Raw genomic sequence first — 19,788 nt, forward strand, 5'->3', positions numbered from 1 at the left:
TACCCACATGCTAATGTTGCCATTAGCACATGGTCAATTTTGAAAAATTACCTCTTGTGTACTTGCTGTCACTCATTTCATAGACGGTAAGGGCTCACATGCTATCCATGTGCGGTACGAATGTAGTTGCATTAACTGGTTAGTGCAGGAACACCCACTCTCCTCCTACCATGCTCCCTCACAAAAAAAAAAAAAAAAAAAAAAAAAAATATGTATATATATATATATATATATATATATATATATATATATATATATATATATATATATATATATTTTAGTGTGCAGTTAGCATGTGCACATTTGGCAGTTGATGCCTGAGCGTGTTTGGCGATATGCCATTATAAGCTGTGCTAGGCGTGCTTTGTACCTAACACAGCTTAGTAAAAGGATTTCTAAATGAGTTATGCGAAGCTGGGCTTTTTATTAGCAGGACAGAGAAGGACCATAAGGCCTGTCTTGGCTTCTCTTCTTCATTTTTTGTTGCAGTACTGCAGACTCTGCTTGTCTCCAGCACTGTCGTCGTTTTTTCTTAGATTAATTAGCTTCAACTATTCTGCTCATAAATGAGTGATGAAAATGAATTCATACTGCATAATGTCTTTTCTTTTTTACTGTTTTTGTAACTTTAAGCAAAAATTTTAAAGTGCCATTGAATAAGTCAATTTGATCACACAAACAATGTCCTTTTTTGAGAAAAGGACAAAATAGAAATAGATCATAAGTATTTTCATGTGGTGGTTTTGATTAACATTCAATATTTTGAATTACATTTTAACAAGAACTTGATATGTGTTGATATGCTAGGTTTATAAAGAAAGTATGAAACTGCTGTTATTACTTTAGCCATTTCATAGTTATACATTTCTTATAAAATCAGATAACATTTAATATTGTGCATTAAAGAATAATATCTTTAAGAAAATAATTCAAATGTCTTTTGTTTAGTAGAATCTGAATTCAACTGTTGTACACATGTTTTCTTGCAGTTTTCTGATTTTCTGTGAATACAGGATCCAGGGATGCCACCTTTGCAGCAATAAACGAGTGAATGCAATGCAAAACTGCTGTCAGGTCCTGGAATTCAAGTTCCTGCAGAGTGAAGCGGAAGGACAAATGTAAATCAATAACTAAACATATTGAATTTCACAATATAGTATGATATTGTGACCCTCCCTGGGAAAAGGTGACTAAAATATAGCAGATCCAAAATGCTGAGAATGGCCGATTTTTCTTTTCGTGGGTCCATAAGGAGTCTGAAAAAGCTACGTTTGAATTTCTGTAACTTTTATTCTTTCACATAAAAGGATGGGGGTTTGGACAGTTGTATTACACATTATTTGCTTTAACAGAATTCATAAAACCTCATTTTGTTTGTTTCTGGTGATTTTAGTCACATAGATGTTAGTATATAATATGGCTCAGACAGACAAATGTGACCTGCAGAATATTTTGCAAAATATTTTCTTTCAGTTTTCTGTTTCCACATTTAAAAATATTAGTTCATTTTAGTTTTATTTTTTAGTTTCTGTTATTTGCAGATAGCATGACAATGGTTTAGTAAATCCCAGACAGTTTATATCCATGGTAAAATGTTTAGTAAACAGGGCCTTGAGGGCTAGATTTGCTAAAGTGTGCTTTCGCTTTAACATGCATTCACATATTAACATATACAGGGGTATGCTTACTAAAGCACACTAGGGGCCCTGTTTACTAAGATGCGCTATCATTTTTAGCATGCGCTAATTTTTAGCACACACTAATACTAGAAACACCATCCAGCTTACAGTATAATCGAAAGACAAAAACACCTATATTGCGACCTAAATCGGGAGATAGGCGTTTATCTCCCAAAAACGAATAACGCGGTATAATCGAAAGCCGAACTTGGACGTTTTCAACTGCACTCCATTGCGGAAGCGTACAAAGTTGACGGGGGTGTGTCGGAGGCGTGGTGAAGGCGGGACTGGGGCGTGGTTATCACCCAAACAGAGATGGGCGCCTTTCGCCGATAATGGAAAAAAAGTATGCGTTTGTAGCTAGAATTTAGGGCACTTTTCTTGGACCCTGTTTTTTCACGAATAAGGCCCCAAAAAGTGCCCTAAATGACCAGATTACCACCAGAGGGAATCGGGGATGACCTCCCCTGACTCCCCCAGTGGTCACTAACCCCCTCCCACCACAAAAAATGATGTTTCACAACTTTTTATTTTCATCCTCAAATGTCATACCCACCTCCCTGGCAGCAGTATGCAGGTCCCTGGAGCAGTTGTTAGGGGGTGCAGTGGACTTCAGGCAGGTGGACCCAGGCCCACCCCCCCCCACCTGTGCTGCTTAATGCTTAGTCGTCCAACCCCCCCAAACCCACTGTACCCACATGTAGGTGCCCCCCTTCACCCCTTAGGGCTATAGTAATGGTGTAGACTTGTGGGCAGTGGGTTTTGAGGGCGATTTGGGGGGCTCAACACACAAGGGAAGGGTGCTATACACCTGGGAGCTCTTTTACCTTTTTTTTTGTTTTTGTAAAAGTGCCCCCTAGGGTGCCCGGTTGGTGTCCTGGCATGTGAGGGGGACCAGTGCACTACGACTCCTGGCCCCTCCCACGAACAAATGCCTCGGATTTATTCGTTTTTGAGCTGGGCGCTTTCATTTTCCATTATCACTGAAAAACAAAAACGCCCAGCTCACAAATTGTCGAATAAAACATGGACGTCTATTTTTTTTTCGAAAATACGGTTCGGTCCGCCCCTTCACGGACCTGTTCTCGGAGATAAACGCCCATGGAGATAGACGTTTTCGTTCAATTATGCCCCTCCATGTATTCCTATGGGTGTCTCTAGTGTTAGTGCATGCTAATTTTTTGCGCGCACTATGGGTGTCTCTAGTGTTAGTGCATGCTAATTTTTTAGCGCACAAAAAATGTTAGTGCGCCTACAGAGCAGCTTAGTAAACACGGTCCTAGGTTTTCATACTTAACATAGGTTAGGAGCTAAAATAGGAGCCCCATTTTGTTTTGCTGCCATATTCCCCATTCTCCTTTCCCTCGCCTCTTTTCTCTCCCTTCTATTTCACTCCCTCCCTCCCTCCCTCCCTCCCTCCCTCACTTTCCCTACTCTTCTTCCCCTTCATCAGCAGTGCCAGAAATTTTCTTTTAAATGTATTGTTGTAAACTGCTTAGTCGCCTGTCAAGGATCAATTTGCGGTATATCAAATATTCAAATAAATAAATAAATAAAAAATCAAGGGGGTCTTTTACTAAGTTGTGGTAGTGTTTTTAGTTCACAGTAGAAATCAGCTGGTGTAAATGCCGAGATGCCCATAGGAATATACCGCCAGCTGATTTCCACTGTGACCTAAAAACGCTATTGAGACTTAATCAAAGACCCCCCTTGTGCCTTAAGTGCAAAGGCCCTGAGGGAATCTTTGGAGGTGGGTCCAGCATTCCCCTATAGAGGTGACATTAGATAAACCCACATCACCTGCACATTCGACAGTAGCCAATTATTGTTGGCAGCCAATTATTGGAGCTGATTGGCTTATTAATCAATTAAATTGCATGCACAAATCAGCTATATGCATGGAACTTTAGTTGCTTTCCCCCCTAATTTTGCAAAAGTTGCCCAAAATGTGATGCATTTTTGGAGGTGTTTTTAAGCCAATGATGACAGCGAGAGCTCCATTATTCTAAAAAGACTATAGACAAGAGCCTGTTGAGGCTTTTCTTCTTATTTGCAATTTTTATGCATTTCATTTATTATAGATTTAGATTTATTATTTATAACCCATCCTTATCCAGGGTGTGGTAGAAAATATACACACATAAAATACATAAATCACACAGACCTAAAAACATAACAAAATATTACAAACTTAAATCTACTTCATAGTCCATAAACAGGCAGCAGAAGGTCTCAAGCACAACCTTAAATTTAACCAGCAGCAGCATAAAAAGCCAGACTCATCAAATGTGAACATAACAGTAGCCATATTGGGTCTGATCAATGGTTCATCCAGCCCAGTATCCTGTTTCCAAACAGTGGTCAAGCCAGGGTAGCAACATTCCTTGCTACCAATCCTGGGGCAAATAGTTGTTTCCCCATGTCTGTCTCGATAGCAAACTATGGACTTTTTCTCCAGGAACTTGTCCAAACCTTTTTTAAACTCAGATACGCTAACCGCTGTTACCACATCCTCCAGCAAAGAGTTCCAGAGCTTAATTTTTCATTGAGTGAAAAAATATTTCCTCCTTTTTATTTTAAAAGTATTTCCATGTAATTTCCTCGAGTGTTCCCTAGTCTTTGTACTTTTGGAACAAGTAAAAAATTGATTTACTTCTACTCTACTCTACTCAGGATTTTGTAGACCTCAATCCTGCTCAGCTTAGAAGAAACAGTACCCCCACCCCATAAACCAGATCAAGTAGTAGTCATCTGAGTCAGCTCATCGAGAAAAGAACATTTTCTGATGCTGAGGTAAAGAACTTTCAAAAAATATCACCTAAAAGTTTTCACATCTGAATTCAACAAAGCTTGGGACAAGTACATAGGATCTCTAAGGGAGTGATAGGGAGAGTAGATGGCATGGATGGGCAGACTGGATAGGCCACATGGTCTTTATCTACCTTCATTTTTCAATGTTTCATTCAGGCATGATCATGGATGGCAATCATAGAGCTGGTGTAAGTGCTAGATCCTAAATGCTGGAGATACACATGAAACGTATAGTATTCTATAAATTACTTGGGTAAGTGTGAGTCATGCCCATGCTCTTCTTATGTGTATGCCCACCTGTTACATATGTGCAATTTAAGATATGCGTGTAGCGTTTAGGTGGATCTTTGACATTTATGTGGTATGTGGTATGTGCATGCAGGTATTCCAATCGTTTATTCATGAATGTGGTGGGTAAATGATGGTGCCTACTTTATAGTATTACCTCCTTAGCAGCTATTGCTAAATGCATAAGTCCTTTATCCATGAATTTTCAATGACACTATGCTGATAGTGCCACCAAAAGTTTCCTGTAAATGTTCTGGCGCTATCAGGATAGTACTAGGGGTGCAGCAAGGGCATTCCTCCTAATTATACTTTTAAAAGGTAATACTATAAACTAGGTACCCACTTTTATGTGACCTTTACGTGTGTAAATATATAGAATACTAACACTTAGAAGTCTCAGCAGAGCATCTAAATGCTATTCTGTTACAGCAGATCTAACTTACATAGCAAGTAAGGGGTGGAACATGATTGGGACATTTCCAGGCCTTACAAAAACTGTAAGTTGCATGTATCAATGCTATATATTATGCTATATCTATGGCTGATGTAACTGCAGGTGTTGAAATGTATGGGGTACCTATACATTCAAATGTTGTTATAGAATATTTTCTAACTGCACAGCATTGGGGAGTCTAAATGGAAATGACCACTAATAGAATTGCCCCTATAATATGTTAAACTGTACCTTATGTACACTGCTTTAGGTGAATCTCTTCATAAAGGCTGATAATAAATCCCAATAAATAAATAGCGGGTGATATTAGGCCAGCAAAAAGGCTATCCTAAATTCAATCATTTAGCTACACATATAGTAGAGGGTGACCAAAACTGAATCTGCAGCTGAAATTCACCACTTGGTTTCAGCCAAAATTGAAGCTTAAACTAAAACTGTTGCCCCCCCTTCCCAGCAGATAGTCACCCATAGGCCCTCTCCAGGCTTAACATAGAAGCCCTGGTGGTCTAATGACCTCATTTGGACAGGAGCCATCCCCAGTCACTCCTGCCCATGCTGACTCAAAATGGTTGCTGTGACTTCCTGCAGCAGCCATTTTGACTGCGGAGCCAGCAAGGGCAGGAGCGACTGGACCACCAGGGTTTTAAAATAGACCCAGGGAGAGCCTATGGGTGGTATGGGTGGTGGGAAGATGGCACTTTTGGTTGAGGGGGCAGCAGAGAGTGGTCACCCTTGTGGTCGGGGAAGGGGGGAATGATTTTCAATTTCAGCCAAAATTGCACTGGTATTGTTGGCTGAAACTGAAGCACGTCCAAACCTGGATTTCGATCAGGTTTCAGCTTTGAAACTGAAACCAAAATGTGGTCGGCCTCTAACTTACAGCAACCAAATATTGCCACTACACATATAACATCACCACCTACCCATATACTGACACTGAATATATATAATTTTTTTAAATGCCATGGCCAGCATTAAAAAAAACATAAGGCCCTGTGCTGGCACAGCTTGCAGTTACTGTAGTTCTGTGACAGTGGTAGCTTCAAGTTCAGAGGCAGTTGCAAACTGGTAATGAGAATCACGGTCCCTGCAAGGGGCAGGGATAGGGAAAGTGCAGAAGAACAATGTTTTCATCACCTTCATCTGCCACTTCATCATGCAACTCCTCATCAACACCACAGACACTTCATCACATATTCAAGCTAAATGCATTCAGATTATATACTTAGAAAACTTGCAGCAAATGGGGAGGGGGAGAGCAGGCTGGTAAATGCAGTTTCTTTGTGTGCACGTCTATAGAAAACCAGAAGTGCCAGCACACATTGGCACCTGTTCTTTTGCACCTAAACATGAGCCTTGCTAAATACAGTGGTGGAAATAAGTATTTGATCCCTTGCTGATTTTGTAAGTTTGCCCACTGACAAAGACATGAGCAGCCCATAATTGAAGGGTAGGTTATTGGTAACAGTGAGAGATAGCACATCACAAATTAAATCCGGAAAATCACATTGTGGAAAGTATATGAATTTATTTGCATTCTGCAGAGGGAAATAAGTATTTGATCCCCCACCAACCAGTAAGAGATCTGGCCCCTACAGACCAGGTAGATGCTCCAAATCAACTCGTTACCTGCATGACAGACAGCTGTCGGCAATGGTCACCTGTATGAAAGACACCTGTCCACAGACTCAGTGAATCAGTCAGACTCTAACCTCTACAAAATGGCCAAGAGCAAGGAGCTATCTAAGGATGTCAGGGACAAGATCATACACCTGCACAAGGCTGGAATGGGCTACAAAACCATCAGTAAGATGCTGGGCGAGAAGGAGACAACTGTTGGTGCCATAGTAAGAAAATGGAAGAAGTACAAAATGACTGTCAATCGACAAAGATCTGGGGCTCCACGCAAAATCTCACCTCGTGGGGTATCCTTGATCATGAGGAAGGTTAGAAATCAGCCTACAACTACAAGGGGGGAACTTGTCAATGATCTCAAGGCAGCTGGGACCACTGTCACCACGAAAACCATTGGTAACACATTACGACATAACGGATTGCAATCCTGCAGTGCCCGCAAGGTCCCCCTGCTCCGGAAGGCACATGTGACGGCCCGTCTGAAGTTTGCCAGTGAACACCTGGATGATGCCGAGAGTGATTGGGAGAAGGTGCTGTGGTCAGATGAGACAAAAATTGAGCTCTTTGGCATGAACTCAACTCGCCGTGTTTGGAGGAAGAGAAATGCTGCCTATGACCCAAAGAACACCGTCCCCACTGTCAAGCATGGAGGTGGAAATGTTATGTTTTGGGGGTGTTTCTCTGCTAAGGGCACAGGACTACTTCACCGCATCAATGGGAGAATGGATGGGGCCATGTACCGTACAATTCTGAGTGACAACCTCCTTCCCTCCGCCAGGGCCTTAAAAATGGGTCGTGGCTGGGTCTTCCAGCACGACAATGACCCAAAACATACAGCCAAGGCAACAAAGGAGTGGCTCAGGAAGAAGCACATTAGGGTCATGGAGTGGCCTAGCCAGTCACCAGACCTTAATCCCATTGAAAACTTATGGAGGGAGCTGAAGCTGCGAGTTGCCAAGCGACAGCCCAGAACTCTTAATGATTTAGAGACGATCTGCAAAGAGGAGTGGACCAAAATTCCTCCTGACATGTGTGCAAACCTCATCATCAACTACAGAAGACGTCTGACCGCTGTGCTTGCCAACAAGGGTTTTGCCACCAAGTATTAGGTCTTGTTTGCCAGAGGGATTAAATACTTATTTCCCTCTGCAGAATGCAAATAAATTCATATACTTTCCACAATGTGATTTTCCGGATTTAATTTGTGATGTGCTATCTCTCACTGTTACCAATAACCTACCCTTCAATTATGGGCTGCTCATGTCTTTGTCAGTGGGCAAACTTACAAAATCAGCAAGGGATCAAATACTTATTTCCACCACTGTATATATTGAAACCACACACCCCTTATTTTCTTTAATGTTTTATCTATCAGGTTAACAAGATGCTACCTTGCTTTCTCCCCTCACCTGGTTCCCATCCTCCCCAACCCAACTATGATATGTGTTATTTAGTTGCTTGCTGGTGATGAACTGTCATGGTTTTGGCCTTTCATCACCTTTCTGCACACGTTTTCCATGCATATTCCTTGTGCCTTATGTGATATGTGTTATTTTAAATGTATTTATTTATTTTTATTTATTACATTTGTACCCCGCGCTTTCCCACACAATGCAGGCTCAATGCGGCTTACATAGTAATTTGAAATACAAAGTTAAGAATAGAATTTTCAATAAGACAGTAGTAAAACAACGTAAAGTTGGGCTTAGTAGTGTATGATAAATTGAGATAGATAATATATGACTAGGATAAAAGAGGGTAGACAGGATAGGATAGTGTAATTTGGGAGAAAAGGGGAAAGGAAGGATAAAATTAAGGAGAGATGGAAAGAGAAGGATGGGAGGTTGGTATTTAAGTCAAAACAGAATTGGGAGTGGAGGTTGGCGAGATTAGGTTGGGGCATTAGGATAGGCTTGCTTAAAGAGATAAGCTTTCATGTAAATATCTTTGCTCAATTTGCAATGCAGTTTTCCATGAATAATTAGAGTACATTTAGTTTTCTATGCATGATGAAGCGTTGGGTTATGAAAATACTGTTCCTATGCCTACATTTTAGTTGTGAAAATGTCATGTGTAAAAAGTTTTAGTGAGGTTCATATTTAGGCATACAAGAACAGGTATAGATGTGAGCTGGCCTGGCTCCCCCCTTGACGTTTTCTGTGCATATAATTTCAATACATGACAAAGTGTCATGTGATGAAATGTGTACAGTGATGAAGTTTTAGGTGATGAAATGTCTCAGTGGTGAGTTTTCAGGAGATGGAGTGTCTAGTGATGAAATGTCACCAAATTACTTTACATATGACATAGTTCAATAATTTTTAACATACATAGAGCTCTGTTTGTACCTAAGGCAATAGGGAGTGAATGTTGGGACCTGAACTTTGGCTACATTGTTCAACCTACTGCTCAGTCCACTAGACAACTTCATTACTCTGTAACTCTCTGCTTGTATGCTTTCATAGCAAATATGTTTGAACTTGGATGTATCATGTTTCTTACCTTCATCTCAATTTGTTTAGTTTCTGTGTTCTGAAAAAGTAACTTCACGCGAGTTTTCCCATCATCTGATGATCCCTTGAGCTGTGAGAATTTAAACCTCCAGAGTACATTCTGCAGTGTATCAGAGAGAATAATTTATCTTATTCAACATCCCATTTTTCTTACTTTTTTGAATCAGCATTCTATTGTAAATTGAAAGATTATCAGTTTTTTCCAACATATACATCTACTGTAGATCACAAGAAGCCAAATACAGTTGCCAATACTTCACTTCGGAATCACCAAGAATTTGAAGAATTGTTTTTAAATTGGAGGATTCAAAATATACATAGTCATAATCTGCATAGAATTACTGTAGAATAGACACAGCAAAGATGACAATGAAACCACACAAAGTCAGTAATAGTGCTGTAAAACTTTAATCCAAACTAGGTGTTCAATTTCAGCTCGTAGAGTGACAATTGAGTAAAGTGGGAATATAGCAGGACAGTGCCGCTCAAAATTGGGTCAGACTGCTTCAATGCTATTCAGGCAGTGTTGAGGCAGTCTGGAGCAGAGGCTGAGAGGAGTCAGGAGTTACCTGGTTAGCAGCAATATTCACTCCGTTAACTGGGTGACAATGCAGAAAGTTAGGACTGAGCAACATTATTTGAGATTCTGCACATGTAAGTGCAACATATTGATTGATCAATTGGGTTTTATTAACCACATGTGCTTAGCAGGTATAGTTTAACATAAAACTTGTTATTTTGTTAACAGTGAAACAACAGTGTACCCAGGGCTTTTTTTGAGGGGGTACTTGGGGGTACTGAGTACCAGCACCTTTTCCATTGTCTGCTAAAATTGACCCATGATCCCCGAGTTTTAATGAAAGAGCTCAGGTTCTACACACCAATTCTGCCTTGTCATAGATTCTGTGACTGGTTGCAAGGGGCCTGGCTATTGGTGGGGTGGGTTTCTCACTGATCACCCCATTCCTGAAAGGTGGCCTGGCATTTGAGTACCGGCACCTTTTCGCTAGATAAAAGGTGGCCTGGCATTTGAGTACTGGCACCTTTTCGCTAGAGAAAACGCACTGAGTGTACCTTAATGTAACTCACCTTGAGCTACCACTGAAAAAGGTGAAAGCAAAGTCCAAATAAATAAATAAATAAATAAATAAATAAATAAATAAATAGTAAAATGATCTAATATAAGCATAAATCCAATCAATGAGGTAAACTTGAAGATGGCAAACTGAAACCCAGTAATAGGACTAACAGTCACTTGTTTACTCTTTCCAAAAATACTAGGACTAAGGGTCACGCAACGTGTAATTAAACTCTAGAATTCGTTGCCAGAGAATGTGGTAAAAGCAGTTTAAAAAAGGTTTGGATAACTTTCTAAAAGATTATCAATAGAAATCAAACAAAATAAAACATGGAAAAGAAAATAAGATGATACCTTTTTTATTGGACATAACTTAATACATTTCTTGATTAGCTTTCGAAGGTTGCCCTTCTTCCTCAGATCGGAAATAAGTAAATGTGCTAGCTGACAGTGTATATAAGTGAAAACATTCAAGCATTACTATGACAGTCTGACAGGGTGGGAGGAGGGGGGTGGGTAGGAAGTATGCATGGGGACATCAAAGCATATCATTGATATTCTAACAGGATGGGTGTGGATAGGTGAGGGGAGGGTGATCAACAGAGACATACAGCTTTATGGTTTATAATGGGCTAGGAACCCCAGATCCTTGTTAAGTCCTTTCTGTTGGGTGTTAAAATATTCAATCATTCTGACTTCAAAGGTCTTACGTTCTTGTATGGTTTTAAAGTTACCTTTCAGGATTCTCACTGTGAAGTCACTGGTACAGTGTCCTGGTCCTGTAAAGAAACCTAAAAGATTTTTCCTAAAAGAAAAATCCATAAGCCATTATTAAGATTATTATTTCTAGGATAAGGAGCATAAAATGTACTGTACTGTTTTGGGATCTTGCCAGGTGCTTGTAACCTGGATTGGCCACTGTTGGAAACAGGATGCTGGGCTTGATGGACTTTCGGTCTGTCCCAATATGTACACTTAAGGACAGTATCAGAAATGTGTCTAGGGGCAGTTCTATAACTGGGCACCCTAATGGTGCATGTTGGATGCCAATTCTATAACTTCATCTGTACACAGAGATACCATTATAGAATACAGGTATAAACCCGCATTTGTGCATACAAAATTAGACGTGTTCACTTATGCCAAGTCAATGGCAGGTGTAATGGGGCACATTTAAGTGCACGGCAATAAAACAGAAGAACACAAACCCTTGCAGTCACACCAGTGAGTTTTTTCTAGCAAAAAATGTGCCGGTACTCAAATGCTAGGCCACCCTTCAGGAGTGGGGTGATCACTGAGGGACCCACCCTATAATAGCCAGGCCCCCTGCAACCAGTCACAGAATCTATGACAAGACAGAATTGGTGTGCAGAGCCTGAGCTCTATCATTAAAACGTGGGTTCCATCATGGGTCAATTTTAACAGACAATGAGAAAGGTGCCGGTACTCAGTACCCCCAAGTACCCCCTCAAAAAAAGCCCCGAGTCACATAAACAAGTCAAACACAGTGAGGGTGACAAACAATTGAACAGCAGACAATGTCCAATGTATTGTAGCTTTATTTGCATCATCCAAGACTCGACACGAGTCATGTTTGGCCAAAAATGGCCTTCCTCGGGAGTCTTCTATTGGACGAAATTCCTAGCTAGCCTCTGTTAAAATACATGTAATGTCATATATCTTAATGCTGATTCTACATAGAAAAATATTTTTTAAAAAGCTAAAACTATTTTAGCATGCCTGGATCATCAGGCCTTAAAGCTGCAACCTCATGCTTTCAGGCTGTAGCATATAGGGGCCGGTGCCGTTCCTCCCTGCCCCTCCCCAATTCAGACTTTCCCAACCCTGAACATATACCTTCACCCCAATCAAGGTCCCCCCACAAACACATCAACTCAGCTCAATCAAGCCCCACCACTCCCAAATGGCCATCCACCATCTATAGGACCTGTTGGATTATTTGTAGTAAATAATTAGCAGATTTTAGTACACACAGCTTCAGCTTTAGAAATGTTAATTTCTTTCTTCATCTCTCTCTCATTCACCCCTGAATAATTCACTGCTGAGTCACTTTAAAGTTGAAGTAACAAAACATCTGTTTACTCACAGTTTGTAGTTAGATTATAATCAGACAGGCTTATATATACATATTACTATACATTTGTATTATCAGCTCCTTCCATGTGCTTAGATGGTAATGGATGCTCACACCACCATAGATCCTCTCAGGTTAGGAGAGATCATGAGCTCCATGTGCTTCATGTGCTGCATGTGCTGCATCTGCTGTGTCTAACCCCCACAGGAAGTTGCATAGCTGTGTGACCTCTCTAAGTGATTCACATCAGAGGTCACAGAGTAATCACAGAGAAATAATAGGTGACAGGCAATGCATGTAAAATACAATTACATTCCAACAAACCCCTTCTCATGCATAACTGTCATGCAATTATTTATTCATACAAAGTCCAAGCTTTATACGCAGATTCACAAAATGTTCTCTGGGTAATGGTTTGGTCATGATGTCAGCTGTCATCTCACTGGTGTGACAATAGTGTAGACTGATGACCCCTTCTTTCGCCAACTCTCGCACGTTGTGGTATTTCGTTGCGATGTGCTTGGTGCGTGACTGAACCTTGTCATTCTGTGACAGTCGGATGCAGCTCTGATTATCTTCCATTATCTGGATTGGTCTCTTTTCAGCTATTCCAAAATCCAGCAAAAGTTTTTCAATCCACATCAGTTCTCTGCACGCTTCCGATACGGCCACATATTCAGCTTCTGTAGAAGACAAACTCACAATACTTTGTTTATGACTGGCCCATGAAATTTGTACATTTCCATACATAAACACATATCCACTTGTGGATTTATAATCAGAATGATCCCCTGCCCAATCTGAATCACAGTAACATATTAGTTTTGGATTACTATTGGCTGAAATCTTTAATTTACAATCAATGGTACCCTTTAAATACCTTACCATCCTTTTAACTGCAGTCCAATCTGATTTGGTAGGTGAGCTGACCCTTCTGCTCAAAATTCCTACTGCATTTGCTATATCAGCCCTGTATGTGGTAGCTAGATATAAAAGCTTACCTATGGCTGATCTATATTGGATGTTATCTGGTAAAGGTTCTCTTACTGTTTCATCCTTCAGAAAATCAGTGATCATGGGAGTGCTTACAACTTGGGCATCTTGCATACCTAAACTTTCAATAAGCTCATTTATTTTCTGCTTCTGGCTTAGAAGATAAGAACCATCATTTTGTTTCTCAATTTCTATACCAAGATAGTATGACACATTGCCAAGTTCTTTTATCTCAACATTCTGGTTTAAACACTTTACAATGTCCTTGTACTCTTGCTCACTTTTGCTTGCAATGAGCAGATCATCAACAAAAGCTAAAATGTATGCATATTGTCCATTTCTGCACCTAGTGTACAAGCATTTATCTGCTTCACCTTGCTTAAATCCTAAATTTGTCAATATTTCATGCAATTTGTCATTCCAACATTTTGCACTTTGCTTTAATCCATAAAGACCTTTGTTTAATTTACACACTAGGTGTCTTTGTTTTGTATTTATGAAACCTGTTGGCTGTTCCATGTACAAGTCTTCAGTTATATCTCCGTGAAGAAACGCTGTTTTCACATCAATGTGGTTGACTTGCATGCCTTTTGAGACTGCAATGCTCAGAAGTGTTCTTATTGTCGTGTGTTTCACTACAGGTGCAAACACTTCATCAAAATCTTCTCCATATTTTTGAAGATATCCCTTTGCCACTAATCTGGCTTTATACCTTTCCACTTTTCCTTGTGCATTCCTTTTTAACTTGAATACCCATTTGCATCCTATAGCTTTCTTGCCAGGAGGTAATTCTGTAAGAATCCAAGTATTATTTTTATCCAATGCATCAATTTCTTCTTGTGCAGCTTTATGCCATTCAGCAGCTTCTTCTGCTGGCATTTTCTCAATCTCATCCCATGTTAAGGGCTCTTGAGCTTCTGCTGACTTTGTTAGGTAAGACAGTCTTGGGGGTGGAACACCTTTGTTTTCCCTGGATGAGCGTCTGACAACAGGTTGGTCTGACCTTTCCGCATCCTCTAAATCTGAGAGTTCTTCTCCAATTGATTCCCCTTCTCCAACTGTACTGTCTTCTTCAATGATCCTTTCTGTGTCTGTTTCCTCTGTCTGTTCCTCGTTAGATACAGATGAGTTGCTTTCAGACATCTGCCTTGGTATGGCATTTATATACACTGGCATGTCTATTATGGTTCTAGTTTCATATTCTGGATGATAAGGCTCATCTGGGATAATCCAGCCTTTATCAACCCTCTTGTTTTCATCAAAATATGTAACATGTCTTATGCCAACAATGCCAGTTTTCAGATTCAAAATTCTATATCCTTTGTGTCCTGGAGCATAGCCAACTAAAATGCCCCTTTCTGTTGTGGAATCCAGCTTTTGCCTTCTTTGCTTTGGTATATGAGCATATGCTGTACTTCCAAATGTTCTTATGTGTGACAGGTTTGGCTTCCTACCATGCCATGTCTCATGTGGTGTGCGCTCAGCGCCTTTAGTTGGCATTCTGTTTTGTAGGTACACTGCTGTGAGAATGGCTTCCCCCCATAGTCTTTTAGGGAGATTGCTATCTGACAGCATACATCTGGTCATTTCCACAAGTGACCTAAATTTTCTCTCTGCAACAGAATTTTGCTCTGGTGTATAAGCTACTGTTGTGATATGCTGAATGCCTTCTTGTTCTAGAAATGTGCGCATGCTTTGTGAAGTGAACTCACCACCATTGTCGGTCTGAAGAACCTTTGGTTTTCTTTCAAATTTATTGCTCACCATGGTTACGTATTTCTTCAGCATGTCTGTGACTTGACTTTTTTCTTTCAGCAAATAGGCCACACAATATCTAGAGAAATCATCCAAGAATATTAGCACAAATCTGTTATTTCCCAATGATGGGATATTAAACGGTCCACATAAGTCACTGTGTATTAAGTCCAGTACTTTATTACTCCTATTTCCTGTGTATGCAGGAAATGAGGGTCTCACACCTTTTTGAGTAACACAGTCTATGCATTTCTCCATTTTACCTGCATCTGCACTTATCTGAATGCCGGTGGCCAGTTGCTTACTGTAAAGATCCTGGATCACCTTAGAATCACGATGTCCCAGGCGGCGGTGCCAGATTTCCGGACTATATTTACCATCATTCTTCCTTACTTGCGCCATATGTGAGGCTTCACCTGAAATGTTCAGCTTATAAACATCATTATGCATAAAAGCTTCAGCATACACTTCATCATTTTTAGAGATTGTGCACTTACTGTTTTCAAAATGAATCACAAATCCCTTCTTATCTAATGTAGATACACTAAGCATATTGCAAACTGCTTGGGGAATATACAAGACATCACTTACAGGAATTTCTTTAACTTCATTAGACACTTTGCATTTTAAGAATCCAATACCTTTTGCTTGGATCTTAGCAGTCCCTGCGTTTGCAGTTTTAAGAATACCTTCCTCTGGACACATTTCCTGAAAGAAATTCTTACAATTGGTTAAATGGCATGTGCTCCCCGAATCCAAAATCCAAGTACTTTCATTTGAATTATTATTTACCATAGTCAAAGATTTTTCTGCCATTAGATAGCCCTTGTGTTTATCTTTGTCCTTCATACATTTCCTGGTTTGAAAATTCTTTAGTTCCATTGGCTTAGGTGAGCTAGAGGGAGTGTTTTGTGTTTCCTTACACCATTTAGATACATGTCCTTCCTTTCCACATGAGTAGCAAATCAGCTTGCCCTTGGGTGGAGTTTTCCCATAGCTCCGCCTTCCTCTGTTCTTTGCCAAGAAATTTGTTTCATTTCTCTCTGACTGACTTTGAGAACACATCTCCTCAGAATCATTTATTATGCATTCCTGCCTTAGTTTTGATGTTGCCTGTTCAAAAGATTGCCCTTCAATGGCCTCATTTACAGACCTAAAAACATCAAACTTCTTTGATAGTGAGGTAAAAAGAAATGCTCTTTTCAATGCATCACACATGGGAATTCCAGAAAGTTCTAACTTTTGAAATGAAGACATAAGATGCATAATGTGATCATTACATTTACTTTTATCCCTTAATTTGGTTTCATTCAACTCTGCCAGCCAAATTGGTTGCTGCTTTGCATATGTAGTTGCATACATAGTTCTCAGTTTATATAAAATGTCCTTTGGTGTATCTTTTCCCTCCACTAATATGGCTTGTTTCTCTGAGAGAGCTTCCAAAAGCATGCACTTCACATAATAGTTTGCATTGTCCCATTCAGCCATATTTTCATCTGTTCTGTCTTGGTCTAAGCATATATTTAATCTTTTTGCTCGAAGGAGACATATGAATCTTAGTTCCCACTGCTGATAATTAAACTCAGTTAATTTAGGCACCTTGAGAGAATAGAACAATAGTGAATTTCTTCCCTCAGCCATTTTCTTAGCCTTCTGTCTGCTGTGTGGGGGGGAGAGAGAGACAGACTGAATCTTTCCTTTAAAACTTAAGAGAAAAATGTGGCCTTTTTTTCTGCCTGGTAATATTTCTCTTCTTTTTCAATTCCTGGCCCTGGGCCCATAACCCTTTTGTTGGATTATTTGTAGTAAATAATTAGCAGATTTTAGTACACACAGCTTCAGCTTTAGAAATGTTAATTTCTTTCTTCATCTCTCTCTCATTCACCCCTGAATAATTCACTGCTGAGTCACTTTAAAGTTGAAGTAACAAAACATCTGTTTACTCACAGTTTGTAGTTAGATTATAATCAGACAGGCTTATATATACATATTACTATACATTTGTATTATCAGCTCCTTCCATGTGCTTAGATGGTAATGGATGCTCACACCACCATAGATCCTCTCAGGTTAGGAGAGATCATGAGCTCCATGTGCTTCATGTGCTGCATGTGCTGCATCTGCTGTGTCTAACCCCCACAGGAAGTTGCATAGCTGTGTGACCTCTCTAAGTGATTCACATCAGAGGTCACAGAGTAATCACAGAGAAATAATAGGTGACAGGCAATGCATGTAAAATACAATTACATTCCAACAGGACCTACCAGCCCTGTACCTGGTCCCCTATTGCTCCAGTCCTGTTGACACGGTCTCAAAATTAGTGACCCTAGTGATAGTAGTCTCATCATTTGATACATAATATATGTCAGTTTTTCCTGAAATGTGTTTTTATAGCAAGTAAAAAGTAAAAAAAAAATATTATTATTATTATTACTACTACTATTATTATCATATTTTACATAGCCTGCCAGATGCTCTTGTCTGGGTTTCGCACAATGAATCCTTCCCAATAATCCAGGTTATACAGAGGTATCAACTAAGGATGTGGGCAGTTGACAGATGGTGATATTGTCATTTTCCAGTGTATTCATATATGGTTCTAGGTCTTTCAATACTACTCCAAGGGAACCAATTACTATGGGGACTAAACAAATGCAGGTTTCATCAATGTTTCTCAGTGTCAATCTTTAAGTATTGATATTTTGTGATCTTTTCCAAATGCCTGTCTTCAACATGGCTGTCTCCTGGTATTGCCACATTTAGAGTATGATCCATACTTCTTTTTCAACCACAGTGATATTGGGTATATTGTACAGCAAGTGCTTATTATCATTGCTATTGTTATTATTATTATTATTCCTGTTGATATTCAAAGTGATTTAAGCAGGCAGGAGAGGTTCACTGTGAGTCTTAGGGGACTTTAACCTACATATGGATGACTGAAAGAGTTTTTAACTTTCTTTTTTTAATCTTTATTTATGTTTTCAGAATAATATAAAAGTAAGATATATGTTTACAAGAAGTAAACAAGCACCATGTAGTACAACCATAAAATTAAAATAAAAACAATAAACCAAAAACAAACAATGAAGCGTACCTAACATATCAGTAGGTTAACAAAAAATAAAGTAAAATAGTATATGTGCATACTTTAAAAAGGATGGATTGACCTTATAAAATTATATGACGGTATCAATTAACATAGTTGTCTAACAGTGACCGTGTTTTAGGAAAGGACAAAATATGACCAGACTTTATGGCAGCTATTTCCTCATAACACCTATATGAACAAAGCAAATTCCACCATTTATGAAAGGCGACATGCAGATTATTTTTCCAATTGAAAACAATTAAATGAAGAGCAAGCGAAAAGATTTAGGTCTTTTGTAGCTGGTAACTGAGGGGTTCTTTTATTAAGCTGTGGTAAGCACTAGTATGTGCTTACTGCAGGATAAAAGGCACTACCGTGGGGCGTGCTCAGGCATTCCACACTAGAAAACAGAAAATATCTTTTAGTGCTTGGTGTGGACAATAGGCATTCCCAGTGCTAATTAGATAGTGCAGCTACATCACTGCATGCTAACTAATTAGCATGTGGTTGGCTCGAAATTAAGTGTCGGTAAGGGCTTCCACTCTAATGGCCACGTGCTAATGGGGAAATTAAATCGTGGCCATTAATTCAGAAAATGGGAAATGCAGTAATTTTATAGCCATGCTAAAAGTGGCCTCAGCACGTGGAAAAACCCTGTGCTAGTTAAAGTGCTGGGCACTTTTTAGTGCCGCTTACTAAAAGGACCCCTATACTTATTCATACTGTTAGTCATATGCTCTGGACCTGATATTTACTCATGAAAAATCCCCTGCACTTGTTAGCCTTCTTTCAGTAGTTGCCAACCCTTGGACAGATCATTCAATGGTCTTAGTATCTATAACAGGGGTGGGCAACCTCAGTGCTTAAAGGCCACATCCCAGTCGGGTTTGTAAGATTTCTACAATGAATATACATGAGATCCATTTACATACAATTGAAGCAGTACATGCAAATCAATCTCAAACATATTCATTGTGGAAATCTTGACAACCCAGCTGGGTTGTAGTCCTCAAGGATTGTGGTTGCCCACTTCTGATCTATAAGATGGTGCTTTCAGAGTAACTGCACTATTCCATTATGCAACTTAGAAATCTGTATGGTCTGTTTAAGGACACTTTTGTAAATGCTTATACCTCCTCCATATCTGATTTTCCAGATCTGACATTGAATGAGCAAGCCCTAACTTGGAATGATGTGTTAAGAACAGCACTAAACAAAACTGCTGTCATGTGGAAACATGTTATTGGCCTGAAAAGAAAACTGCTGACAACTTAGCTGCCTATAAAGCCATTGTGATCACTTATAGCACAGCTTTCAAAGAAGGCAATACATAATATTATTCCTCTCTGATTAGCATGAAACTTATCACAGAACATCTTTTTGATATTGTCAAAAT

The 19,788-nt window shown here is 39.6% G+C and overlaps 1 protein-coding gene across 1 annotated transcript in view; it reads right to left on the bottom strand.

Moving 5' to 3' along the window:
- Positions 1 to 960: 960 nt before the first annotated feature.
- Positions 961 to 19,788, bottom strand: part of SNTG2 (syntrophin gamma 2) — a 335,642-nt gene continuing 316,814 nt past the window's right edge. The window contains exons 16-17 of the mRNA XM_030195159.1: positions 9,370 to 9,480; positions 961 to 1,092 (exon numbers count right to left, since the gene is read on the bottom strand). Of these exons, the coding sequence (XP_030051019.1) occupies positions 961 to 1,092; positions 9,370 to 9,480 (243 nt within the window). The remainder of the gene's footprint in view (positions 1,093 to 9,369; positions 9,481 to 19,788) is intronic.

This window comes from Microcaecilia unicolor, chromosome 3 (genome assembly GCF_901765095.1).
Source record: "Microcaecilia unicolor chromosome 3, aMicUni1.1, whole genome shotgun sequence".
Classification (NCBI taxonomy): domain Eukaryota; kingdom Metazoa; phylum Chordata; class Amphibia; order Gymnophiona; family Siphonopidae; genus Microcaecilia; species Microcaecilia unicolor.